The sequence below is a fragment of the Hermetia illucens genome, chromosome 2 (genome assembly GCF_905115235.1).
Source record: "Hermetia illucens chromosome 2, iHerIll2.2.curated.20191125, whole genome shotgun sequence".
NCBI classification, from domain to species: Eukaryota; Metazoa; Arthropoda; class Insecta; order Diptera; family Stratiomyidae; genus Hermetia; species Hermetia illucens.
The window spans coordinates 82474842-82500287 of record NC_051850.1 but is presented as its reverse complement, the minus strand read 5'-3'; the positions used below and the strand labels follow the sequence as shown (position 1 = coordinate 82500287).

Sequence of the window (25446 nt, the reverse complement as noted above, 5' to 3'; positions counted from 1 at the left end):
AATATATATGTCTGTAATATGTTCGTATGGCTTGTAGTTTGGGAAAATATGAAGGAATATGTTGGATTTGTAGCTATATACGGATAGAAAAATGTGTGTTTAAATTTCTTACATGAGATGAAAACAAAACCTTTATACCAGAAGCGCGAGCTTCCGGTATTCCGACTTGTTTTCCATTGACATGGTTGCCTTTGATAAGCTGTGTTCCGTAGTGCTTGTTTGTTAATGCTACATTGTTACTCAAGGATTAATAGTACAGAGACATTCTAAATCTAAATGAAGATTCCATTGACAGAATGTCTCTTTACTTTTAATCCTAATTTTGTATGATTTCTTCCCTTCTATCGTTCCAACCGATCAACAAATCGATAGTGCAGCTCCAGTTCCTGATTAACAATGTAGCATTACCAAACAAGCACTACGGAACATAACATTGACTCGGGATATTTAAATCGCTCAGTTCTTCTCAGATTACTGCCAGAGTCAATGCTATCAGCCAATGAAGAACTGCGTTATGCTCCTCACATAGAGAAACACAAAACCTTTTATACCTCAAGCTTCCGGTTTCCCGACTTGTTTATTATTTGATGGATTACTCCGTTCATAATCAGCAAAATGTTGAACACCACTGAAAAATGATTTCGTCCCTTCATTGAGTAGTAACTGCTTTAGAAACATGTGATCGCAGCGTCGTGTGTTCTAGCACGTATCAATTATTTGTATAGTGTTCATTGTGCATTGTGAAAATTATACGAGGCGCAGGTTTAGCGGTCAATAAAATAATAATATTTTTGGGTTTTTAAGGTTTTGTTTGCAAAACAAAACAATTAAAATCAGTTCAATGTCTGTCTGTCTGTCACCGGCACTTTTCTCATTGACACGAAATTTGGTGAGAAGGTGAGACCTGTGGACCTCCAGACATGCAATGAGTGACATCCTTCTACGTTGAGATTTAGGGGGGTCCCCATACATGTAAAACGGGGGTGTACATTTTTTGTTAACCAAATATATTCATGAGGGGTATTGAATGAAAGGTCTTAATTAGTACTTTTCGAAGCCGGTCTTAGTTTTGAGATTTGTTAAAAAGGCGGGGAGTGGGAGGGGTGGAAAGTGATGATTTCTTCAAGGGACCCATTCTCAGAAACTACCCAACAGAAAAATCTGAAAAAAATCACGAACCTGCCTCTGTATGGTGCCCAGGCCTCAACACTCCATATCGATATCTGTTCAAATTAATTTAATAATAGTATATTACCATATTTTTGGGAAAATTAAGTAAAACCCCCCTTAAGTTTATCTCAGAATTATAAAAGTTGGTAGTAGTATAAAATGTAATATGAAGCATATTATCTCCATCAATTGATCAAAATCATACTATTAGCAACAAGGTTACAGTAGTAGCTCAAAGTTGTCTTTACCGTGTAAATTTACAACCCCAAGTACTATATCTGACATGCTAAATATATATTCTTAACGGGCTACGTACCAATAGCATAGTTCTACACTCAAAAGTACTCACACAAGAAGCAAAACCTTTCATACCTGAAGCGCCCAGCTTCCGGTTTCCTGGCTTGTTTATGTTAAAAATCGGCAAGTAGAAAAATTAAAATAAGTGTCTACTTCATACAAATAGCGAGTTAATTTTCACAATAAAAAAACAGTTCAGCAAAAAAAACTTACGATGCCGAGAGGTACATCATTAAGTGTGGATGAACGGACGAAATTTTGTTCTTTAAGATTGAAGGGATATTCTATCCGCCGAATTGCGATCGCAGTGAATCATAATAAGGACACTGTAAACAATTTCCTTAAAAATCCAAAAAATGATGAAACGTCGAATAGGCAAATAAAATGTCTTGCTTTCGAAAAAAAATTAGCCCATTGGAAATTCGTCACAGTTTAGATTTGCCTGTGACAACTAGACGTGTTCAACACATTTTGTCCAACAATGAAGACATCAAATACTAAAACAGGTCACCAGAGCCTCGCCATTTACCCCGAATGGCAATCCTCCATCTTTAGTGATGCCTGGAGCATGAAAGGCGATACACACGGAACTTCAATGGAGGACCCCTAGTGGTATGTACTGTCTTTAGATATCGTGGAAAATCTCCAAGTTGGGTTGTAACCTATAAAATGAACTCCAGTTGCCACTGCGAATTTTTTGGCGTCGAAAAATATCGTTACGTTGGAATGGCCAGTTCTAAGTCCTGATCTAAACCCCATATAGAATCTGTGAGGGAATTTTATCCAACCGCATCTATTCTGCAGGATGCCAATATGATGCACTTTTGGAGTTGAAAGTTACATTCAAGAAGAGTGAAAGAAAATCGGCATTACGTACAATGGATGGCGGAAAAATAAACTTTTAAAATTAAAACTTTCTAATTAAACCCGTTTATTTGCCAGTTTGTACACTTGTCCGGTATATTTATTTCGTTTCACTTGTTTGTTTATTAGTATTTTTAATAGTATACAACAACTATTATTTTGAAATAAGTATTGGTTATTTAAGAGCTTTATGTCCTCATTGAATAAGCATTAATAAAAAGGAACAATGAATTAAATAAATTTGCTAAAAATCGAATTTTGTCCGATATAGTTATTTCGCACACTGTGTATTGTTTGTTGTATTGTTGTCGTCTTTTGCAAACGTTCGTTGCTACTCCGCAATATATAATCATTTTCATTACGAAATATCTAAGGGCCTGAATGGTAGTGATGATTTTTTTCTGTATTTATTATTAACTATTTGATGATATATAACTTTACCAGTCATAGTAATTTCCATCGCTAGCTGTGAGCTTCGAGGGCCTTTATTTGTTTCAATATTTGGCGTTACTTGCATCGAGTTCTCTTTGCCAAAACCGGTCCAGCATGAAAACAAAACCTTATTAAAATCGGTTTACTGTCTGTGTCCGTCTGTCTGTCTGTCACACGGACTTTTCTCAGGGACGGCTACACATATTGTCTAGAAATTCAGTAGTAAGATTGGAACTGAGAGGCTCTACGCATGCGATGAATTGTATTAGTGCATGTTTTGCCCCATACACCTAAACAAGGAATGAATTTTTTTTCCAAGGAATATAACCATGTCGGGTATAAAACAAAAGGTCTCGATTGCTACTTTCCGAACAGAGTACTGGTTTTAACTTGATTTTGATTTGATTTGAAAACCTTGACATTCCGGGCAGGTTTTTCGAATGAGTCTCTCCTGATTCATTTCAAATTAAAAGCAGTTAATAGCATCCTCTATTTCACCACACGAGGATTTTCTAAAGTATATCTTTCGCATCAGTTGGAGAAAATTCAGTTGCACAATCTTCTTTTTATCTTCTTGTTCTTCAGCCTTTGTCCCGTTCACAAGCGGGGTTGATTCGTCGTGATCGGTTTCGCTATTTGGCTCTATCGAATGCCTGATCTGGGTGCAATCTCGAGGCTTTTAAATCCCCATCCAGCGTATCAAGCCACCGTTATTTAGGTCTGCCTTTTGGTCGTTTACCATCGACTTCGATGTTCAGACCAACTATGTATACTTACCAGATTTATTACAAAAGTCTTCCTTGGAATGAACTTTGATGTAGGTTGCATTATTGGAATCTGCTCTAATTTCCTTGATTATTTGTTGCATATCGTTTCGTCGCTTTCACGATATTTTTACATACACATGATATGGAAGCCGAGCCTGCTACTTTGAACATTATATCTTATTAGTTGTATGAAAATTCAGTCTTTTTCGATGATATAGCCCTTTTTTCTATGTCTTTAGGTTTACTTGATTGCATGATTTGCTAATTTTCTTCTCTATTTCAGACACGATTAGTAAATTTAATACATTCTATGGGCGGCTCTATACGAAAGGATATGAATTCAAAAGTAACTCATCTCATTTGTAATACGAGCGGTGGTGAAAAGTATCAGTAAGTAAATTGTTTTTCTCTTTCAAATTTCACAATACTAATTTTATTGGCAAGTAATCTATATTTTATGAAAAAAACCGGTACACCAAAGTATTGTCAAATACCCACGACTGGCGAGAGTTTACAGAAGATATGAACAAAATTTATTTAATTTACCATATTTATTTATTTATATTTATTATTCATTTACATAAAGGGTTAACCCAGGCCAAAATAAAGAAATCTTGGCTAGTTTTATGTGTACCACCACTCTAACAGACCATTAATACGACTAGGATGAGGACCCTAAAGAGTGCTAACGAATTATAAAAAATATTATTATAATTCCGATACCTTTAGTACGGAACAATATGAAAGTACTAAACTGCAGCGGATGCATCTCCTGGGCTGCTTTATGCCCATTACCATGTACTTCGAGTACTCGTTTTTTATATACACATTTTTATACACTTCGTGCAAATTGATGAATTGCGTTTTTTTTACTACGGAAGATTGATGTCTGGACTTTTCGTACTCAATTGCAGAATTGACAATTATGAATTTTTGCCTATAAGCCAATTTTGACGTCTCTAGGAATAAGAGTTCTGCTTGCGTCATGCCTAAGACTCTTAGCTAGGGAAGGGGTAGTAACTCCAGTTAGCCTTGAGCCGAAGGTAGTTGTCACGCTTTCGTCCGATGGACCTCTTGAGCTTATCAGCGGCGGGTCCTAGCATATTAGATCAAAACTGCAGATAGTTTACGTATGCTACCACGGGTTTTAGTTGTACTGTTTAAAGTAAAAACAATAAATGATGATAATTCTTTTAATTTGTTGAATAGCAGTAACAACATGCGGAGTAAGACTGGGCGTTACTCCTCTAAACACTTAAGCTAGAGGAGTTAACAAACAAATATACTGCCGCAGTATGGGGAGTATGTGCATGGATGCAGTACCTAACACTATTGAATCAGGACTTTTGCTAATTTTCCCTTCAAATGTTTAATTCACTCAATGAAACGTGAACAACATATTTGATTTTTAAGGTTTTTTAAAATCGATTCAAAGTCTGTCTGTCTGTCTTCTTCAAAGCGGCTAAACCGATCCGAACGAAATTTGGTGGACATATGGGAACTGTGAAATCACACGAATACGGTGAGTGACATGAATTTACGTGGAGTTTAAAGAGGGGCTCCCCATACATGCAAACGGAGATGTAAAAATTTTTTTCATCGAATATAGTCATATAAAGTACGCGATTAAGGAATTGCGACGGGTAGCATCACATCCACTAGTGGAAATCCTGCGATACGTTAACGAATCCGGAATATTCCGTTAGACGGGGGAGGCGAGTACAATAGGCCAACACGGCCTGAGTGCTCAGAAGCTGTAGCTTCTCCCGCACCATACACATACACACACACGCAATTAAGGAGTCAAAAAGTACACACGTAAAGTGAGACGGGACTCATTTTCGGAAACTACTCAATCCAAAAATCTGAAAAGTGCATTTATATGAAATCTAGGCTTCACAATATGTCTCATTTCGATATCTGCTTAAATTTGTTTACTTTTTTTTTTTTGCTAGTAAAAAACGAATTGAGGTCAACAACATTTTTAATGTATATGTAAATACTTTAAATATTCAAAAAAAAATTGTTGGAAATTTGCACAACGCCGCCTCGCTGGAGTTTCTTAAATTCGTGAAAGGTTCACCTCCGAATTCTTCTGTGAAACGAATAATTTTTACGTTTTTTTCCTTCCGTGTGAACTAAAAAAAAAATGGAAGAGATCCGAAAAGTTAGAAAAAAAGATATAATTCGACTTGGTTAAAAAAATGTGAATTTTTTTTTCTGAACAATTCTTATATTATAGCTAAAGAAAAGATAATTTACTACGAAAAGAACAAGCTAAAATACATTCCAAAGGGTTCATTCGCTTTTTTTTAATTACGCCCGCCAATTTAGAGAAATCATAATCATTTGATGAGAAAAAGTACAATTTTCCGAATACTTCTGTAATTATCCGCTAACCTTTTCAAGTAAAGAAATCCGGCACTCAAAGGGAGGCGGGCGTGTTGTACTCTTGGCCATTCGGTCGAACCGTAACTGCCTGACACTCATTTGCTCTTGGCTTTGTATCTTGTGATTTCTGATGCGGAAGTAATCGTTGACAATATCTTAAACTGTATTCTTTGAAGAATTTCGATGTTAGAAGAGCGATCCCCAAATTGGCTTTATCGCTATTTCATATATCATCATCATCATCAGCGGCGCAACAACCGGTATCCGGTCTAGGCCTGCCTTAATAAGGAACTCCAGACATCGCGGTTTTGCGCCGAGGTCCACCAATTCGATATCCCTAAAAGCTGTCTGGCGTCCTGACCTATACCATCGCTCCATCTTAGGCAGGGTCTGCCTCGTCTTCTGTTTCTACCGTAGATATTGCCCTTATAGACTTTCCGGATGGGATCATCCTCATCCATACGGATTAAGTGACCCGCCACCGTAACCTATTGAGCCGGATTTTATCCACAACCGGACGGTCATGGTATCGCTCATAGATTTCGTCATTGTGTAGGCTACGGAATCGTGCATCCTCATGTAGGGGGCCAAAAGTCTTCGGAGGATTCTTCTCTCGAACGCGGCCAAGAGTTCACAATTTTTCGCGCTAAGAACCCAAGTTTCCGAGGAATACATGAGGACTGGCAAGATTATTGTATTGTATAATAAGAGCTTTGACCCTACGGTGAGACGTTTCGAGCGGAACAGTTTTTGTAAGCTTAAATAGGCTCTGTTGGCTGACAACAACCGTGCGCGGATTTCATCATCGTAGCTGTTATCGGTTGTGATTTTCGACCCTAGATAGGGGAAATTGTCAACGGTCTCAAAGTTGTATTCTCCTATCCTTATTCTTCTTCGTGTTTGACCAGTGCGGTTTGATGTTGTTGGTTGATTCGTCTTCGGTGCTGACGTTGCCAACATATATTTTGTCTTGCCTTCATTGATGGGCAGCCCAAGATCTCGCGCCGATTAGCGCCTGCTCGATCTGGATGAAGGCAATTCGTACGTCTCGGGTGGTTCTTCCCATGATGTCGATATCGTCAGAATAGGCCAGTAGTTGGGTGGACTTGAAGAGGATCGTACCTCTTGCATTTACCTCAGCATCACGGATCGCTTTCTCGTGGGCCAGGTTAAAGAGGACGCATGATAGCGCATTCCCTTGTCGTAGACCGTTGTTGATGTCGAATGGTGTTGAGAGTGATCCTGCTGCTTTTATCTGGCCTCGCACATTGGTCAGGGTCAGCCTAGTCAGTTTTATTAATTTCGTCGGGATACCGAATTCTCTCATGGCCGTGTACAATTTTACCCTGGCTATGCTATCATAGGCGGCTTTAAAGTCGATGAACAGATGGTGCAACTGTTGTCCATATTCCAACAGTTTTTCCATCGCTTGCCGCAGAGAGAAAATCTGATCTGTCGCTGATTTGCCTGGAGTGAAGCCTCTTTGGTATGGGCCAACGATGTTCTGGGCGTATGGGGCTATTTTATATATCGGCACTTTGAACTCCAAGAGCAGCTTGAAAAATATTATTGAGTAGCCAGTGCAACTTTTCGAAACTCAGGTGAGTTTTTGGCCTCAATATGTTTTGCCAAGTCAGCCTTCTATCTAGTTGTATTCATAGTTAATCTCCTGTGGATACACCATTAAGTTTAACTGTCGGACAAAAAAAGTTTTCCACTGTGAACTAGCGGCACTGCGACGAACTGTGTGTTTGTCTTTTTATTGGTGCCATATTTGGCGCAGTTCTAGATGCATAATTTAATTTACAGCCCTTGGATATATATTCGAAGCACTGCAATGAGAGGAGCACATAAAGTAATTCACTGACGTCTATGGGGAATGAGGGGAACAGGCCTTTGGAAGAGTTTTTGAAAGCACTGAATCCAGTTCTTACAATGCCTTCTGATTCTCGTGTCCTCATGTATCTGTTTGATGGAGAATATGAAGTTATCCCGAAACATAGAGAAACCTTCTACACCAATGGCTCAAAAACAGAATAGGATTGTGGAGCAGGAGTCTACCTCTCGAGTGGAAACGAGAAGTGGGCTTTTCCTTTGAGACAATATTCAGCGGTATTTCAGACTGAAGTATTTGCGACTCTATGAGCAGCAATCTGGTTGGTTGACGAGCGGTTGGCGGGCAAGCGCATCGCGGTCTGTAGTGGCAATCAGGCTGGAACCAGCAATTGGAGAACCTGTAGCATTGGCTAATGCTGTTATTAACATCTGGGAACAAGCTTCCCACAATGTTGAGCCTTAATGCTGCCACCTCATATACACACAACTGTCGGACATGTTTGTTTCGTTGACTTTGACTCTTCTGCGGGCCAACCATTGCTTAACTTCTTTCATGTTAATCTCGAGGTTTCGAAATGCAACATTGGGATTAGAATGTGTGCAGGATATCGTCAGCGAAGGTGTAAATTTTTAATATAACCTACAAACTTGAAGAATTGTGGGATTCTAAAAGAGAGCGTTGATAATTATTTTGTAATAAACATCAGATAAGCATTTGAGGTAGTAGGAATACTTAACACATTCAATGCCACTTATAAATAGAACACCATTGGGAAGAATCGTTTTTCAGATCAGTTGTTTCCCAATTATATTATATAACTATTTTCCATAAATTTTAAAATGTGTAGAAGAAGGTCTGATTTATTTGGGATTTAGAAGAATTAAAAACAAGAATTTAGCTCGTGAATAAAGACTGCTTGGTTCTCCCCATTCTAAAGTCAAACTCTTTACACAGAAAAGTGAAAGTGCATATCCAGAAAATGTGGATCTTAACTCCAGTACAAAAACATGCTAAACTCCTTTGAAAAGAAGTTCGAATGGGAGCTAAAAATTGAGAAAAAGATGGGAAGATGTACAGTTAGGTATAAGGAATTGATAGACATGGTCACGGGTCCGAGACAATTAGGGGGCAAATGTTGAAAGGAGCTAAGACCCAAAACGGACTGTAGTACTGGGAATAAGAAGAAAAAACATAACAAATACAATACATTCATTATATATCGATATCTACTTGTATTTTAAAAAGTTAAAGTAAAAATGAATTAGCCTTACTTTCGTTGTCTGACGCAACATGATCCTAAGTCCGTATCAGCATGATGTCGGACCTAACTCTGGTCAAGCTATGGTCTAAGTATGGCGGATTTATGTTCGATATACACAATTCACACTCACGTTGTTAGGAATTATAATATACGCTTCGATCACGCTGCTTCCAGGGCAGAAGTGAGGCAGCGTCTGATGAGTTACCTTTGCCCTGAACCAAACCATTACCCGTCCTTGTCTTTTATTTGTTTACACATTGTTTTCTTATTTTTTAACTGATTTTGAAAAGCTTGTGGTAAGCAGATTTCATTCTATTTGTTGAAAAACTTGAAAGTAATGACGAATGAGAGTGAAATGAAATTGCTTGTTTGAGAACAAGACTTAACATTGCAGAATAACATACGAGGGCAGAACGTGAGAAAAATTTTATTATTGATAGTAATAGTTTACTACATATCTTATTTTCCCACATAATTCCACTACATAATTCCACATTGAGTTTCAAATACTTTCTGAGACACTCTACCACCTCTGAATAGAATTTTACCACCACCAATTGACAGCCGTAATTTTGAGGTCCTCGTAATTTTTCAACCGTTGTCCATTAAACCACTTTTCAAAATGCGAGAAGAGGAAGTAGTCGGTAAATGCAAGGTCCGGTCTGTATGGAGGGTAGTCTAAAAGTTTTTAACGAAAATCTTGAATTTTTTCCTTGATTGTGAGGACGTCACAAGGCGCGAGCATCATAGACGACATTTTTCCGTTTCGGCGATTTCGGAACGCACTTCTCAAGTTGGTTAATATTGCACAATATACGTCAATTTAAGTTGTAGACCTACGTTCCATGAAATCAACCAAACATTCCAAACAACAAAGTTGAAATGTTGGAACGGTGAACTATATTGCTGTACGTTGAACTTAAGGGGGTCATCTCGTGTGAAGGCCGTTTTTTGGCTTGTTTAGAATTTTTTTGTGATGAACTGGATAAAGATACAAATAAGAATTTTTCACCATAGATTTACTAATATCTTGAGCGTGCATAGTAATTTTTTCACTCCGATCGCATAGTTGGTTATGGAAATACACGACAATTTATACACCTATCTCCAAAAAAGGTGTTTTTCTGCTGTCACGCTAGATGGCGCTGTGATCATCTTAAAGAAAAAAGTAAACGGCAAACTAGGATTATTAAAAAATATTAAAAGCTAAATTGTTGGTGCCGTGTTAACCTCTTTTTTCCGAATTTTGGTGTTTTTTCACAGCTTCTTCAATGAATAAAAAAAAACTACTAAACGAATCGCAATTATCATAGTTTGTGGACCGTAGAAATATGTTCTTAATAAGTCCTGAAAATTTCAAGGAATTTCATTGGATAGATTTTGGGCTATGGTGGCAGCCGATTTTTAGCATGCAGTTTCGAGAAAAACGCATTTAAAAAGTAGAATGCGATTTTTAACCATAAAACCTTAACTGACCATTAATATGCTATACCTAACCCATAAACCTTAGGTTTCTTGAAGAAACACGTGTACTGCCTTGGCTTCAATTCTTGTCCTTTTAGCGAAGTCATTTGAAGTTATTCGGATCGATAAATACGAGCTTTATTACGGCGATCGACATAAATCTGGCATGTGACTTATCACGTGTTTAACACTATAATTTCCGAACGACTCCGAATTTCAAAAAATCACTTTGCCTATATATTCTACACTATATCTAGATACAATTGATGCCAAAAAAAGAAAAAAAAAACGATTCCGCGAATCAGATACACGGGATGATCCCCTTAAGGTGAGTTCTCATAAATTTAAAGAAGGGGTGCAATTTTTTTTTCAAGGAGTAGCGACGTGGTGTATCAAATGAAAGGAATCTGTTAGTCTTTTTTGAAGCATTATGGTGGTCTGCGCACATGGTATCTAGACCCCAAAATACCATACAATATTTCAATTAAGATTAATTATAGTACATATTATATTTTGGAAGTTTATTGCGAACTTCCCTTAAGCTCATCCTAAATTCATAAATTTTTGCATTAATATAGATTTTAGTATGAAGCATATTAGAAAGTTTGATGAGAATCTCATTATTATTAACGAAGCTAGCTAGGTCAAAGTTGTCTCTTTGCGACAAGTTAGTACTCGCAAGAAATAAAATATCAATACTACATTGAATTGAATAACCGGTATATTCAACGTATTACACTACGAACTATTTATAGGTGGAACCAACATGTATCCAAATATTTTTACATAAAAAACCAACAAAAGCTTTCATACCTGTAGTGCCGAACTTCCGGTTTCCGACTTGTTTGGTGATCTAAAATGGCGCCACTGCATTGACTGTTATTTCAATTCTGCGTTTGTGTACGATATTGGGGTCTCGTCGCCCGTAACAATATAATAACACAATATAGGATATCCAGGCTGTTCTGCGACAATCCTATATATAAAGTTTATAAAATGTGCGGAACTTCGTGAGCCGGAGTATTAATCCTTAATTACTAATTATTTTCAATTTTTGATTCACTTGATGAACGATTCCGACGGGCTGAGTTTAGGCCTGCTACTCAGCTTTTCATTGAGCACATTTGTGCACCTATTTTTAATGTCTCGGCTCAATTTTCGATCCTAGACAGTAGATAGCGGTTTAGGCGTGTTTAGGCAAACCAATTTTTAGTTATAAGAAAATAATCTTTATATGCCTGGATATGCCTTGTATGTATTACTAACCCTGGAATATTTTTTGTCGCTAAATTGAGTGCTATAACTATTGGTAAAAACGCAGCTATCTCAGTAGCAACGTCGAGTGGAAGCTGTTCAGCACTAAAGCTCCTCTTGTGCTACTGGTGTGAGAATAGTATATGAAAAGTGAACTCCATTGTTGCTCGGAAACTGCGTTGCAGCTTTTCAGAAAATCATGGGATGATTTGAAACTAACACACTTGAAGACCCGGATCCAATTGAACATTGTCACGAACCGACAGAGATCCCGCGGGATGGCATGGCAATTCTGGAGAATAGTACGTCCTAAGAAGAGATGATTAGACTAAAAACTATCTAAAAACTCTAATTTTCCTAACTCTTACCCTTTAACGGTTGCTTTTTAGAACATTTAAGCCAATGCATTTAACTGATGTTTTTTACTTTTTTTGTTGAAAAATTAATGTACACTTTTTTTCAGATATGCAATGACATTTCGCTTAGCTGTAGTACGTTCCGCTTGGGTGTACCAGGCATGGGAAAATCGTGATGTTCCTAATTTTATTGCAATAAATGAAGAGTTTACAAAAGAGCATCGCCTTAAAGCTTTTGAAGGACAACGAATATGCTTCTTCGGTTTTGCCCTAGACGAACATCAACATATGGTCGATGTGTTAAAAAATAACGGCGGTATTCCAACAGAACTTGACGATCCAGAATGCTCACATGTGGTAAATATGGACTTGTTTTTGTTATTATCTCGAACTGTTTTCTTGTTATGACTATCACAATTCACTACACTAAACAAATTTTAGCATTTTGGTTTTCTATCCAGCAAACAAATATGTCATGGCACACGTTTTCGTATAGATTATAGAATTGTATTATCTATTTTATTCAAGTTATTTGAAAGAACGATAGCTTCCAATGCTTAAACAAATTCCTACTTTAACACATATCATCCACATTGTTTAACACATTTCAGATAATTGCTAATACTGGTGGCCATTTTCCCGAAAACATTCCTTCTTCCCGCAATGCGTCTCCTACAGTCAGTGCAGATCAGGGTGAAGTCGAAACAATGCAAACAACTGAAACACTTAAAAGTCACTCTGAGAAAGAAGATTCGTCCCCGATTAATGAAATTTTATCAACAACACCAAAGAGTTCGAGGATGTCAGGGGATGAACTTATGGATGGCGTGGTATTGACTCGAAACGAAGAGAATGGGTTTTTGAATCCAAATGACCTCTCTCCAATCTTAAGCCAAAAATTAGAATGTTTAAATAATCAAACTACAGAAATTATCAGTCCGATAAATGAAGAAGACGAAGAGGATGTAAATGTTGAGATGAGCGAGTTAAAGGAATTAAAGCGCAAAAGAGATAGTTTTGAGGATGTATCGTTAATGTCGACCGATTCAATAGCGTTGGGCAGTGTTAGTTCTGCGAAAAAGCCGAAGCTAATTCGTACTGGCTCTATAACACGCAGTCTGAAACGCAGCATGAGTTTTGTGGGAATTCGAACTCCAATCGCAAGTATGTTACGTCCACGCCGAAACTCAGTGGATCCTAATGCTTCAATTAACTCCATGGCTTCCATCGATAGTACACTAAATGAGTCAACTAAGAAGCCTGTAAGGGAAAAGCTTCGCGAAATGCGAGACCGCATTACAAGATCAAGCAAACGAGAAATCAATATCACACCGAAAACAGTGAAACTCGCTTCATCTAATTTAAAATGTTTATCAAAAATTTGCAAACTGAAAAATTCAGAAAGGTGCGAGACGCCAGAGAAACAGTTTTTTGATGAAACCACCGATCTCACTGACTTTAAAACCCCACTACTTCCCAAGTCCACCAATCCCACATCATTCATCGCACACCGACATTCTGTTTGCGGTGTTGGCTCGGTTAGTGCAATGACCGATGACTTGAAAATCAGTGTCGAAATGCCACCAGTACGCAAATCATTAGCAGCCGATTCGTCGACAGGGAATAACACATTAGATCCTTGTATCGGGAGTGCTGCCGTATTGCATAGAAATGATCCTTCTTGTAACGCAACAGCTATGAATGAGTGTGATATTTCAGTATATCATATCAATGAGCGCAATCCGGTATTATTTTTCATTTTTCATATCCGTATTAAAATAAAATTTTTGAAGGTTTGCGAACCTCTTTTAAACGTTGTTAAAGAATGTCTGTTAGTTTTCTACTTAAGCTAGTTTAAGCGCAAGTAATGCTGTGCATATTTGTTGTAAACGACCAATCTTTACGTATGGGAATTTCTTTTTTCAGAGAGTTGCTTTTCATATTTCTGTCACAATACGTTTCGATTTCGATAGTGGATAACAGATAACAAGTGAAAACGCGAACATGGAATATGGACTGCATACTCTCTGTCCATATCTGGTCTAAAATCTAATTCACATAGGAACAGACAAAGGGTCTGCTTCTGACTGTAATAATTGTTCGTCATTCCATCTGTACTTTCCTGTATCGTATCCATCGGAAGCTTAAAACCCAATCAAAAATCTCTGCATTTTACAACGTGCGGTGGTATTTTGATTCACCATTGGCTGCAGGATGAAATGAAAGTGCAAAAAGTAGAATACCATCTGTGAAAATGTATTTTTTATTCCGCACCAATAAGAACTGTTTCGAAAATCGGATAGCTTCTACCTGAGAGATGGTAGTTTTAGGTGAAAGTAGTGAAATATTGGCAATGAATTGATCTGATTTTGAAACGAGGAATTTTATTTTACGTATCCGTTGCAGTTGTTTAACACGTTAGCTTTCATTTATGTGTCGTAAACCAATCGGTTGGTATTTATGATGCACTTCTTAGTGAAGCTATATTTGAAAAGATAGGTGCATATGATCTTACAGTAGTAGTTAAAATCAAACCAAATATGGCTAGTTTTTCACTCACTGATGGTCTACTCACGAGGGTTTATACTGGATCGCTCCAAAGCCTCCTACTTACCGGGACGAAGTATTTGTCCTCAGTTTTTCTCCACATCTATTATTATTGACCAGATTTTAGTTGCTCGACTCATCAATGAAATTATGTTTGCAAAGTCTCCTTTTAGAGGTTACTTTGTCCTACTTTGGTCTGTAAGAGGTTCCTTTTGAGAAATGGCCAGTTTCTCAAGAGGATGCAACATGTCTTGTCAGTGCGATAATTACTTTTCCTGGTTAAAATCGTCCTTGATGTTCGCTAATTATGTCTCCCCAGAAAATATCCAGCTTCCATTCCATACTTTTAAACATTTTGTCGCATGTATGCAACAATGAAATTCTTCGATATTATCAGCAGTCGTGTTTTTCACCTTTTTATATATGTGGCATCACCATCAACGGCACAATAACCGGTATCGGGTCTAGGTCTGCCTAAGTAATTCCATCAATTCAATATCCCTCAAATGCGTCTCTCGTCCTGGCCTATGCCATCGCTCCATAAATTTCTCTCGCACGCGACTAAGAGCTCGCAATTTTTCTTGTTAAGAACCTAAGTCTCCGAGGAATACATGAGGACTAGTAAGATAATTGTCTTGTACTGTAGAAGCTTTGACTCTATGGTGAGACGTTACGATCAGGATAGTTTTTATAAGCTAAAACATTTCGTCGTAGCTGTTATCGGTTATGATTTTCGACCCTAAATCGGAGATGGTGTTGCTTAATACTTAGCCAGAGCTGAAAATATTTGATTTGAGGATTGTGGGATTCTATGCCCGCATCCACTGGAGCTCTACCCCAAAGTATTGACGGATTTACGATCAGCAAGGATTTGAGGTTTCAGTCTTATATTTCGTTTTTGGTTATCGGAGCCGTCATTGTTTACCTTATCCGGCCCGGGGCTCTTCTTTGGGTTTCTTGACAGACATTATGTCATTTCAACATGTTAAAACATCAAGTGTTCACGGTTACCATCTCTCCTACAGTTGATCGATTTTTAAATAAGAATGTATTAAAATTATTATCATTACAGCGCCAATATGTATTGATGTTATGTTGGTTAGAGCAGGGATCTTGAACTCCTACTGATTGCACAGGAATTTATGTAGAAGGCTAGATGTCGGATATCATTGACTGTGCTATGAATGAGTACCTGAGTCAACTTAGAACAATAATACTGGTCGAGCGCATTGCCGAACACATTGCGTTTTAACGTAATATTGCGGTTTTCAAACAAAATACTCGAAGGACTTGATTGAAAATTAAACTTTGTGCCATCAATCTAGGTTTCAGTAGAATTCAGTACTATTTTCTCATTAATTTACGTTGGTACTATCTTTACTTAGTATTTGTATGTTGGTTTTCAGTTTAAATTCGATCTTCCTATACTCCGATATCGATCCATCGGAAAATTTTTACGGAAAGGAATAGAATCCGTTTCTTCCGTTTAGTGGAAATCCGACTGAGGACGACGTCTTCGTCAGGAAGTTATTACATGAATAACTTTTCCGCTTATTGGTTCTATGAACTACGTAATTATTGTTACACTATAAGAACTAAATTATTTTTGTCTTCTTTCTTGGATTGTCAGGCAATTTATCTTATTATCGTTCCTTGCAACTTTAACTTTGACACAAATAGTCCAATTTGCGCTAGGTAAAGCAGATATGAATCAAACGAATTTTCGTTTTCGATAGGTCTCACATCACCATCTGGGGACATAACGTGTGCAAAGCCTTAGTCTTGCCAATTACAAAAGAAGTAGGCACCGGTTATCATGTGAAGTGTGCTCCACGAACTAACGTAAACGAGGAGATGGTTTTGTGGTTTTTCCACCTGTATTGATACCGCCAGGATTTTACCAGAAATTGGATACGATTTTTGTGTTGATGTTGGTTCCATTCTATCTTGAACGAGCCGCACGGACAAGCATTCTGGTTGATTGGCGTTCACGCTTCGTTACCATTTGCCATTTACTACAATCTACAGTGGTAAAACGAAAGAATGTAATGTCATGTAATGTCATTTTACAAATTGAGTGGATGTGATATGCGTAGTATCGCTGAAACGAAATACTGAGAAGAATTGGTGGAAAGTATAATTCAGTCTTTAGAGCTTCTAAAAAGTGTGTGATAGATGATGATATTAATTCGGATTTCATTTTCCTTTGTCAAACGGAGGTAAATGTAGAAACTAAAAGTTTTTTCTGAAAATGATAGAATATTAAAAGATTTATTCTTTTGGGTTTCGAATTTTCGACCACAGCGTGTTGAAAAAGAGAGTAACTATAGGCGATGTATTACACGTTGAGGGTGTAATTTGTAAAAGGTGATATATACATTAACTTCAAAAATCAAATTCTTCGTAGCGCGCAAATCAATACATTTTCTGAGTACTAATTTATTTATTACGGCTACATTTTAAGCAAAATAATAAACTATTTTGTAAGTTTATGTGTAGTCTTGCTCTTCTGTGGTATTCGATAATCCTTCGTCGAAAACTATTGCAAATTTTGAAATTGTCATCCGCACCAATACGATTCTATTCAGAGATATTTTTTGGCGATATTGCTGTTGAAGTTTGGCGCACTTCCGTCAACAGTGAAATTTTCGTCTATGATGATAAACTGAGATTTTCCGTATCAACTAATACCTCCGGAAACCGTAATTTTAAGCTCTTGTTTAGGTAGTTGCACTGGTTTTCCCGACTTCGTTCCTATGTCCGTGTTCGCATGTTCTACCGATTCGGTTTTGGGTAGACTTCAGTTGGGGATTCGTCGGAAAAAAGCCAGCTCCTTGTCCATTGTCCGTTGTCAGAACAGCTTTTTAAACAAAGTGCCCTATTTCCAAGTACATGCATTTTTTCTAACCAGTTTTGCTAGATAAACTTCCTTCATGACCTATTATAAACTGCAGATCTAGCGGCACTTACCTGCAAGCGTAAGACGAGTTAGATCTCTGAGATTCGGAAGATATGGAATACTAAGATTTGAATATCTTAGGCTTTAACTCATACCCTCTTTTTCGTCGTCGTCATATGCTAACATAGGATACGCGGTTTCTTATTAATCAAGATAGTAGAATAATTGCCTCCATTCTATACATTTGACCCGACCTGCGACCTAGTAATTTTACCTACAACTTTTAAAATATGTAATTCCATTTCGAACCAGTTTATTTGGCAACAAAATGTCGACAAGATAATAGCTTTTCCATCTACTTCGAGAGGCGTATTTGTAAATCTATTTACAACATAAATTACATTGCAATAAAGCCTATCTGCTTACGATTGATGTGAAATTAGGCAACATATATAGTACACAGCATTACTTCGGCAAACTGTCAGACATTGTTTTTGTAAATAATTACTACTGTGCAATTTGCGACTCATTTTCCTGGAAAATGATACGATAAAGTTCTGAAATTCCCACATGAAATATAGTCACTCATTTCATTCAACATTCAATAATACTATCAAATTTCAAATAATGCCAAATTAATTGAAACTCCTCTATTTCAACATTAACAATTCAATTCGATGCTGAACATATGCATAGTTATGTCATATCGTACTTGTTTTTGATGTGCATGTGTGAATATCTAATTAGCTTCCATATATGTAATAAGTCGGTACTAATATTCGCGTTGAAATTCATCCTTTAAACCTTGGTTTTGGGTCAGTATGATTTGCCAGTGCTTGATATGAACATAGTATGTATATAAAATATGAACTGTAAATTTTTGACTCCACACAGCTTTTCGAAAACTGACAGCACACATATGGAATGCTTGACTACACAATCAAATATTTCTAAATAATGATTCGCAGATTGCACCCTTTATAATGTTGCATGTCTTATTTTAAGAATAAATTTATAGTATATGAAAATTGTGCTCGATAATGGTGGTTGAAATCGGTAAACCGGGGCCTTACTAATGTGCTGGCATTTTTTGAAAAGCCTGCGTTAACATTCATGTATCTTTAGGAGCATCAAGTACAATTGGTTTGTTGTATCAGCCACTGATTTTTGAAATCTCTATTTAAGAAAAAAAATACTTGAAAAACAAGGATATTGTTTTGTATGTCATTCGTGTAGTTGAGATGCATCGCATATTAAAAGCATTTCTTTTTAAGATTCGTGGTACTAAATATCTACATTTTGAAAGTATTGGGATTTGATCCGAAACAAAAGTATTTATCTAACTATATATTTTTACATAAGTAATGTCCTTTATAGAATCGTAATTGTTCTGCAATCTTCCTACGTCAGCAGCAAAAAGCTTAGCTTTATCCACAGCTTTTCTCTTAGCCGTTCCCAGTTCTATTTTTTGGCCTTGTTGGGTTAGCAAATTACATACATCGCATTTGAGTGGAGTTATTGGATGAAGTATATGATCGGCATACGGAAATTGAGGCAACGATTCGGTCTTTGGCCAACGCTTCAAGTAGTAGCGGAGCGTATATTCCCTCCACCTGTTCGAGAGCCGATGCCTGCAACAGATGGCCCCAAGTCTGTAGTAAAATTGGTCTATTCGTTAACTTCTTTTGCTTTAAATCTAAGCACCGAAAGTTCGGAACTTTGTATCAGCGGTCGTTTGAGATTATTTTGTTGATTGTTGTCCTTTGCGATCATCTTTAAATGAGTAATGGAATACCGCACATACAAGTGAAAAAATAATAAGAATCTCTGTTCGCGTGACGAGTGCTAGAATGAAACTGAAACTTTAGCGAGTAACTAATTTTAGAGACATCTTGGAGAATTTCGAAAGCATAATTTCAACTTAGGCCCTATTAATCGAAGTTTGTTAGAAATCTTGCTAAATAGTTAGTGGAAAGCAATATCGTTTCCTAACATTGGTGTAACCTCGTTGACAGGGCTCATTCGATTTTCAGTCTTTCATTACGTAGCACGAAAGGTAAATTTTAATGCTTGTATTGTGAACCAATTGGTTAGATAAGCGGATTAATTCAGTAGAGATTGTACCACATTTTGCTATAATTGACTTATTAAACGCAGAGAGCGCACGGAATATAAGTGCATATTACAAACCCTAAGCAAACAAGCGTTGCCTGTTACCGAATACTGTACATATCCATACATGGACCTACATAAATTAATCATAGGGATATTCCCGATTTACTTCATGCACAAAACATACATATGTACATGTACAGAACATATTCGAATACCGCTAGTTTAATGTACAAATATATCTATCTGAATTAGGCACTACCCCAAAGCATCATTAGCATATACATGTTTGTTTCGAGTAATTCATATGAGTTTGTTGTGGTATTGAGGAATTGATATGTTATGATGATGTAATTCACGTTTTAGAATGCACAAAATTGAAATAAAATGTAAAAGTTTGACCTTCTATAGCTTTGTTAATAGTAGTAAGATTTCCATTCAAACTCCCTAAATTTATTTTTCGCAGACCATGCGTTCTTATCAAATTTCGTGACAATCGGTCCAGCCGTTTCCGAACAAATCGGGTGCGGCAGGCAGACAGACATCGAATCGAGTCTAATAAGGTTTTGTTTCCCACAAAACCTTGAAAACAACGGATCATGCCAATTACTAATAAGCGAAACAAGGAAAATGAGTAAGGGGTTTTAACGCATAGATGGCGACAAGATATAAGCAAATTAGTCTGGTCGACAAAAATCTGCGTCCGCACATTAAATATTAACACTGGTTAAACGGAGGAATTTGCAAAAGTCCTTTGGAAGAAGCATATCAATATCTGTTCTCTGCAAGAAATTAGGTGGTGTGCTGCCGAGCTGTGCCATAGAACAAATGCTAAAATTGGCTATAAGCTCTCCTATTTTAATATGGTGTCGACATCTCGGAATATCTGAAAGTTTTCGTGGTGTTATTAAGGAAGTGGAACGATTTTATGATCATTTAAAGATACTCATCTCATACTAATCTCAGCTGATTGCACGATTGATTTTTATGCCGCCTGTTCACCACGAAAATGTCGATTCCGAGAAAGATGCCTTCTGCCAATTATTCGACACAGTGATTCGCAGCGTGCCTGCCGATGTCTATATTATCATTGCGAATGGTCATCTCGGTTAGAGAGCAGGAAAATGCGATTAAAAGAGCGAGCATTCTTGATTTGGCTGACATTATCGACCTACTTTTCGATGCATAGTTTATTAAATCTATATCGATCGATATCTATATTCACTTCCAAAAAATGGAATGACATCAACCGCCACGGATTGAGCAAATTTCAACGGAAAATGTCGTCTCCCTACTCTGCTCTTGTCATGGACACTGTCACGTGCGATATTCAAATTGCCTTACAGTGCCTTACAATTTGCTCTATGTACCATCTGATTAAATTTGACCAGACTGTTTAACAACAAATCATATTTTAATACAAATCTTCTTTATGGTATACTTCTTTAAAGCCAAATCAAGCATGAATCGAATTTTGCATACACTTCCTATGACCTCGCTCGGGGTAGCCTTGAGTTCCTTTCGCGAATTTTTTTTTTATAGTCTCAATTGACACATGCCACGTTCCCCGCTATTGATAGGGCATCTTTTTTGCGTTTTGTTATTTACTTCTACTTGATTTTCAATAAAATAGTGTTTCAGTTTCACGATAATTGCATTTAATGCTGTGCAAATGATAAACCTACAGTAGTGGGACAGTTCAAAGACGAACACAAATGCAGCCTCAAACACACTTAGCTATGCAGATGATGGGCTAGCATCTCATAACAAAGCTGATCTCGAACAACTTATCGCAAAGTCGAATACAACACAGACCGTGGCTGAATCTGAATAAAATAGAGCTTTCGATGACTGAAATCAATGAAAGAAGCACTATCACTGTCAGTGATAGCGACCTGCCGAGAATCGTGCCATTACGCACCTGAGATTGGTGCTCTTGGTCAATACTCAACTGGGTTATGAAATTGCTTCACGGATCAGGAAGCAACTGCCATCCTCTGCTATGTTCCCATTAAAAACATCTCAAATCTAACATCTACGGCAGCGCTGTACGCCTTCTTGTCCTCTACGGACGATTACCAAATTAATAAACCTCGGGCAGACGAAAATGTCATCCGAAATGAGGACATCCGCGATCAATTTGGGGTTGTACTCATCGTGGAGAAATTGCAGGAGAAAATTCTTCGATGGTATTGTCGTGTAAACCACACTGAAGAGAAATCACTAGCTAAGGTGGGTCTAAATAGTAAGACTAATAGGAGAAGACCAAAGAAGACTGTATACAGGAGATTTGACTCCCAGCGCATTGTTCAAAATTTTCTTGTAGAGAAAAATGATTGCGCATCTTCGACTGCGGCGGTAATAGCGGGAGGTAAATTTCACCCATAAGTTCTGGTGTAACTGCCGTGTATTTGATGCAGTGCATTGATGTATGCCTACGTGGCCGCGGGCATGTGAGATTGCACAGGTGCTTAAGGGTTGCCACATAGGATGTGGAAACAGACGCAAGCAAACAATCTAAGCGCCATCGACACACCAATACATTATCCACATAGGTCACGGGCCATTTAGCTACCTTGTCACTACCCCAAAGATACACAATGGAATTCCGCTGCAGCTGGATTCGTTCCTCTCGTATACAGTCTTCATGCTTTCTCGATTTCGTCTTGGCTAAGCCTATGATCGAGAAAAGTGGCGAGCCCGGCTAAGGCTAAAGATAAACAAGCAGTTCCATAAAGAAAATATCAATAATAGTCATGGCATTGATCCGGGTTATTTGGACTTAAAATATAATTGAAGAAATAATACAATCTTGTTTTTATTCTCAATTTGAGCATGTTAAAAAGGTAATCAGGTAGCGAGTTTTCTAATTGCACATAGAGAATTTCTCGTATACAATTTCAAAAATAATATTTTATTGGAAAAATCGCTTCACAAACTAAAATTAATTTAAAAAGAAAGTACTTTAATTTGTATACACATTTGGTTAATAATTTTAATTAAGACAAATTCGCACAATTCCATGGAAAATTGTTGAAATAAGCAAAGTTTCTGGGCAGCATTGGTTTTTGCTGATGATTACTGAACGAAAATGCAATTCCGTCTGAATTTCGTCCACGCAGTGAAATATTAATTTTACTTGCATGCATATTACACTCGCAGAAAAACAAGAACTCCTACCCCATCCTGGCCAATTATTGTGCGTTATTCATTCAATCAACAAATTTGGTGGCAATTTCCTCACCGCTTTGGTCACCCGCAGAGAAGGGTGCGTGATGGTAGGCACTCCATGATTCACAATGAAAATGTTGAAAAATTTATACTTAACACGCCAGTGAGGAAATTGATTTTAAATAAAGCCTCTCTACAACCTCTACTATCAGCTGCAATCCCAAACCGGTAATTGGTACAAGGAAGGGAATCGGAAATCCTGAAAAGCAATTTTTCATCTGTAAATATAGTGAAATGTGAAAAGAGCGAATTGTCAATTATAGTCCTATCCGTGGGGAGGAATACTTGAATCTGCACATTTAAATATGCCCAAGTGTGCTTAGTATTTATCGTTACAGACTATATATATGTATGTTGGCAGTCTCTTTAGGCTTTGTGTTCATCTGTTTTCCAATATTCGATCGTCACGAGCCGAACAAATTGAGTTAAAAATAATAATGGCCACAATATTGTATTGGAGCTTGTCCTTATAAAATATTGTGAATCCTGGAAAAAGTGAGAGCGAGGAACGTGACTTTTTTGGATTTTTTCAAATTGCAGTTTCCCTGATCCGTATTTGAATAGGATGCTGGAAAAATGCACGCGGAGTATAAATTGGCTAAATTTTACATAATAAAAAGAATAATTTCTGAAATAGTTTCCTTGCAGTAAACAGTTCAAACCGTTTTTTCATCGATTCGCATATACGTAAATATGTCTTATGGAAATCTGGAAAATTGGTTTGTTTAGTACTTTTTGTTTCAAGTCAGTATCTTTGTTGTTACCCTGTTGTTAGGAAAAATGGCATTGTGTAGTTGGAGCCTGTTAGAGCCGAATGAATGCTTGCTCAAGGATTATATTGATCCTTGCTGGAGACGATGATTCTTGTTTCTATATTCCCTGTATGTTTGGGGTTTCCTATTGAGTCCATAAGGATTCAATTGAAATACTAAAAATTTCGATATAGTCACGACCATTTCGAAATTTTAAATATAAAAAGAGGTCATTGATTGAAGAATTACTCGTTGGAATGCTTCTGCTTGGATGGCATAATGTAGAATGGAACAAAGTCGAATTCGATTCTATTTCACTTTTGGTGTTTGGAACACTACAAAAACAAGCATTTGGTTTAAAAGATTAGAAGGATGATTACTAACACAAATCATTGTTATTGACTACTATCAGAAACGGCTTCGGAGCGGAGCCATAAATTATATGACATAGCAACTTGCCATATTCAATAAATATCGTTGAATGTTGGAAACTATCTATTAGAAAGTGAGCAAGTAAAATTGTAGTAGAATGGCATGCAAAACAAAATCCTTGAAATACTTTTACTGTATGAGTATTGCGTACTGAAGTAAGAAAAATTTAAGGTGAATTCAAGAAATTTAAATTAGAGTCACCATATTTTCTTTTCCACTAGGTTGTTGACGAGCATTTTACCCAAGCCAAGCCAGAGCCTAAAAATAATAAAACTCATATAGTTAAGTCGGATTGGTTTTGGTATACTATACAGAATGGTTACGCCGATGAAGCGGATTACCTGTTTGGCGACGTAAGTATTATACTCTAGAAAGCCTATTGATTCAGCAATCTGTTGCGAAACTCTTCCGTATTGAATGGTTATCACAAACAACGAAGGAATCCTACAAACAGGAATAAATTCCGGGTCTCTACACATTTTTGAAAATTAGAATTTGATAGGATAAATATTTGGAAGTTATTTTTTGCGGTCAATTATCAATTGAATGGCTTTTACCCAGTAATTAAATTTGATCCTAGTACTGTATCTGAATTTTGAACATTTAGACGAACAACAAACGGCTTTTTGTTCCTAATTAACTTATACAAAGCGAACAGATTGCTATATACATAGGTCCCTTAAAATTGAGTCTGCGATGTGAGTAAAGATAAGGCTCCTCCCCAATTTCCAATTGTTATCTTTTTTTCAGTATTTGGATAGCATTGCCAATACACCGGGGACAGATCGCCGTGATTCATTACCCATCAGCTTTAATAAACGAAAACGAAAACGTTTCTCGCAACGGATACAAGCTGAAGGAACTCCTCTCGGTTCTGGAAAGCGACGTTCATCTGTATCAGATGCTGGACTATTATCCGTTTCAGGAAGTTTTCTCGATTGCACGGCTAGTCCCGATAAACATGAACCGGCTGTTAAGGTGATACCCGAGAATGAAGTGATTGTCGAAGCAGCTCCAAAAAATAAATCGATGCGATATAATCATTTTTCGGATTTTTACCATACTGAGTCGAACTATGTTGGAATATTGGATACTATTGTAAATGTAGGTCATCCTCCGTTTCACGAGTTTATTATTTGGTATCTTAAAAATTTGCATACGATCAATAGATTTTATTCTTTTTCAGCTCTTTAAAATACCTCTAGAGGAGAAGGCTGAAACAAATGATGCTCTCTTAAATAAATCCGAAGTGAAAGCCATTTTCAGTAATTTTCTTCCAATACATGAAGTACACAGGCATATGTTAGAGCGGTTGAAGTAAGTAAGAATTATTTGATACATAAGGGAGAATCCCATGAACAAGACAAAATGTGATTATGA

General features: G+C 37.2%; 1 protein-coding gene across 3 annotated transcripts in view; it reads left to right on the top strand.

Annotated features, from left to right (window-relative positions):
• LOC119647512 (protein ECT2) overlaps nucleotides 1–25446 on the top strand; it is a 189052-nt gene that overhangs the window by 146879 nt on the left and 16727 nt on the right. For 2 of the 3 annotated variants that reach the window (XR_005248890.1, XM_038048474.1), the window contains exons 4-9: nucleotides 3814–3920; nucleotides 12201–12450; nucleotides 12705–13838; nucleotides 24288–24419; nucleotides 24817–25170; nucleotides 25253–25383. Coding sequence is in view for 2 of the 3 variants with exons in the window: in XM_038048474.1 (XP_037904402.1) it covers nucleotides 3814–3920; nucleotides 12201–12450; nucleotides 12705–13838; nucleotides 24288–24419; nucleotides 24817–25170; nucleotides 25253–25383 (2108 nt within the window). In the remaining variant the exon portion in view is untranslated. The remainder of the gene's footprint in view (nucleotides 1–3813; nucleotides 3921–12200; nucleotides 12451–12704; nucleotides 13839–24287; nucleotides 24420–24816; nucleotides 25171–25252; nucleotides 25384–25446) is intronic. The other variant, XM_038048475.1, reaches the window with a different exon arrangement.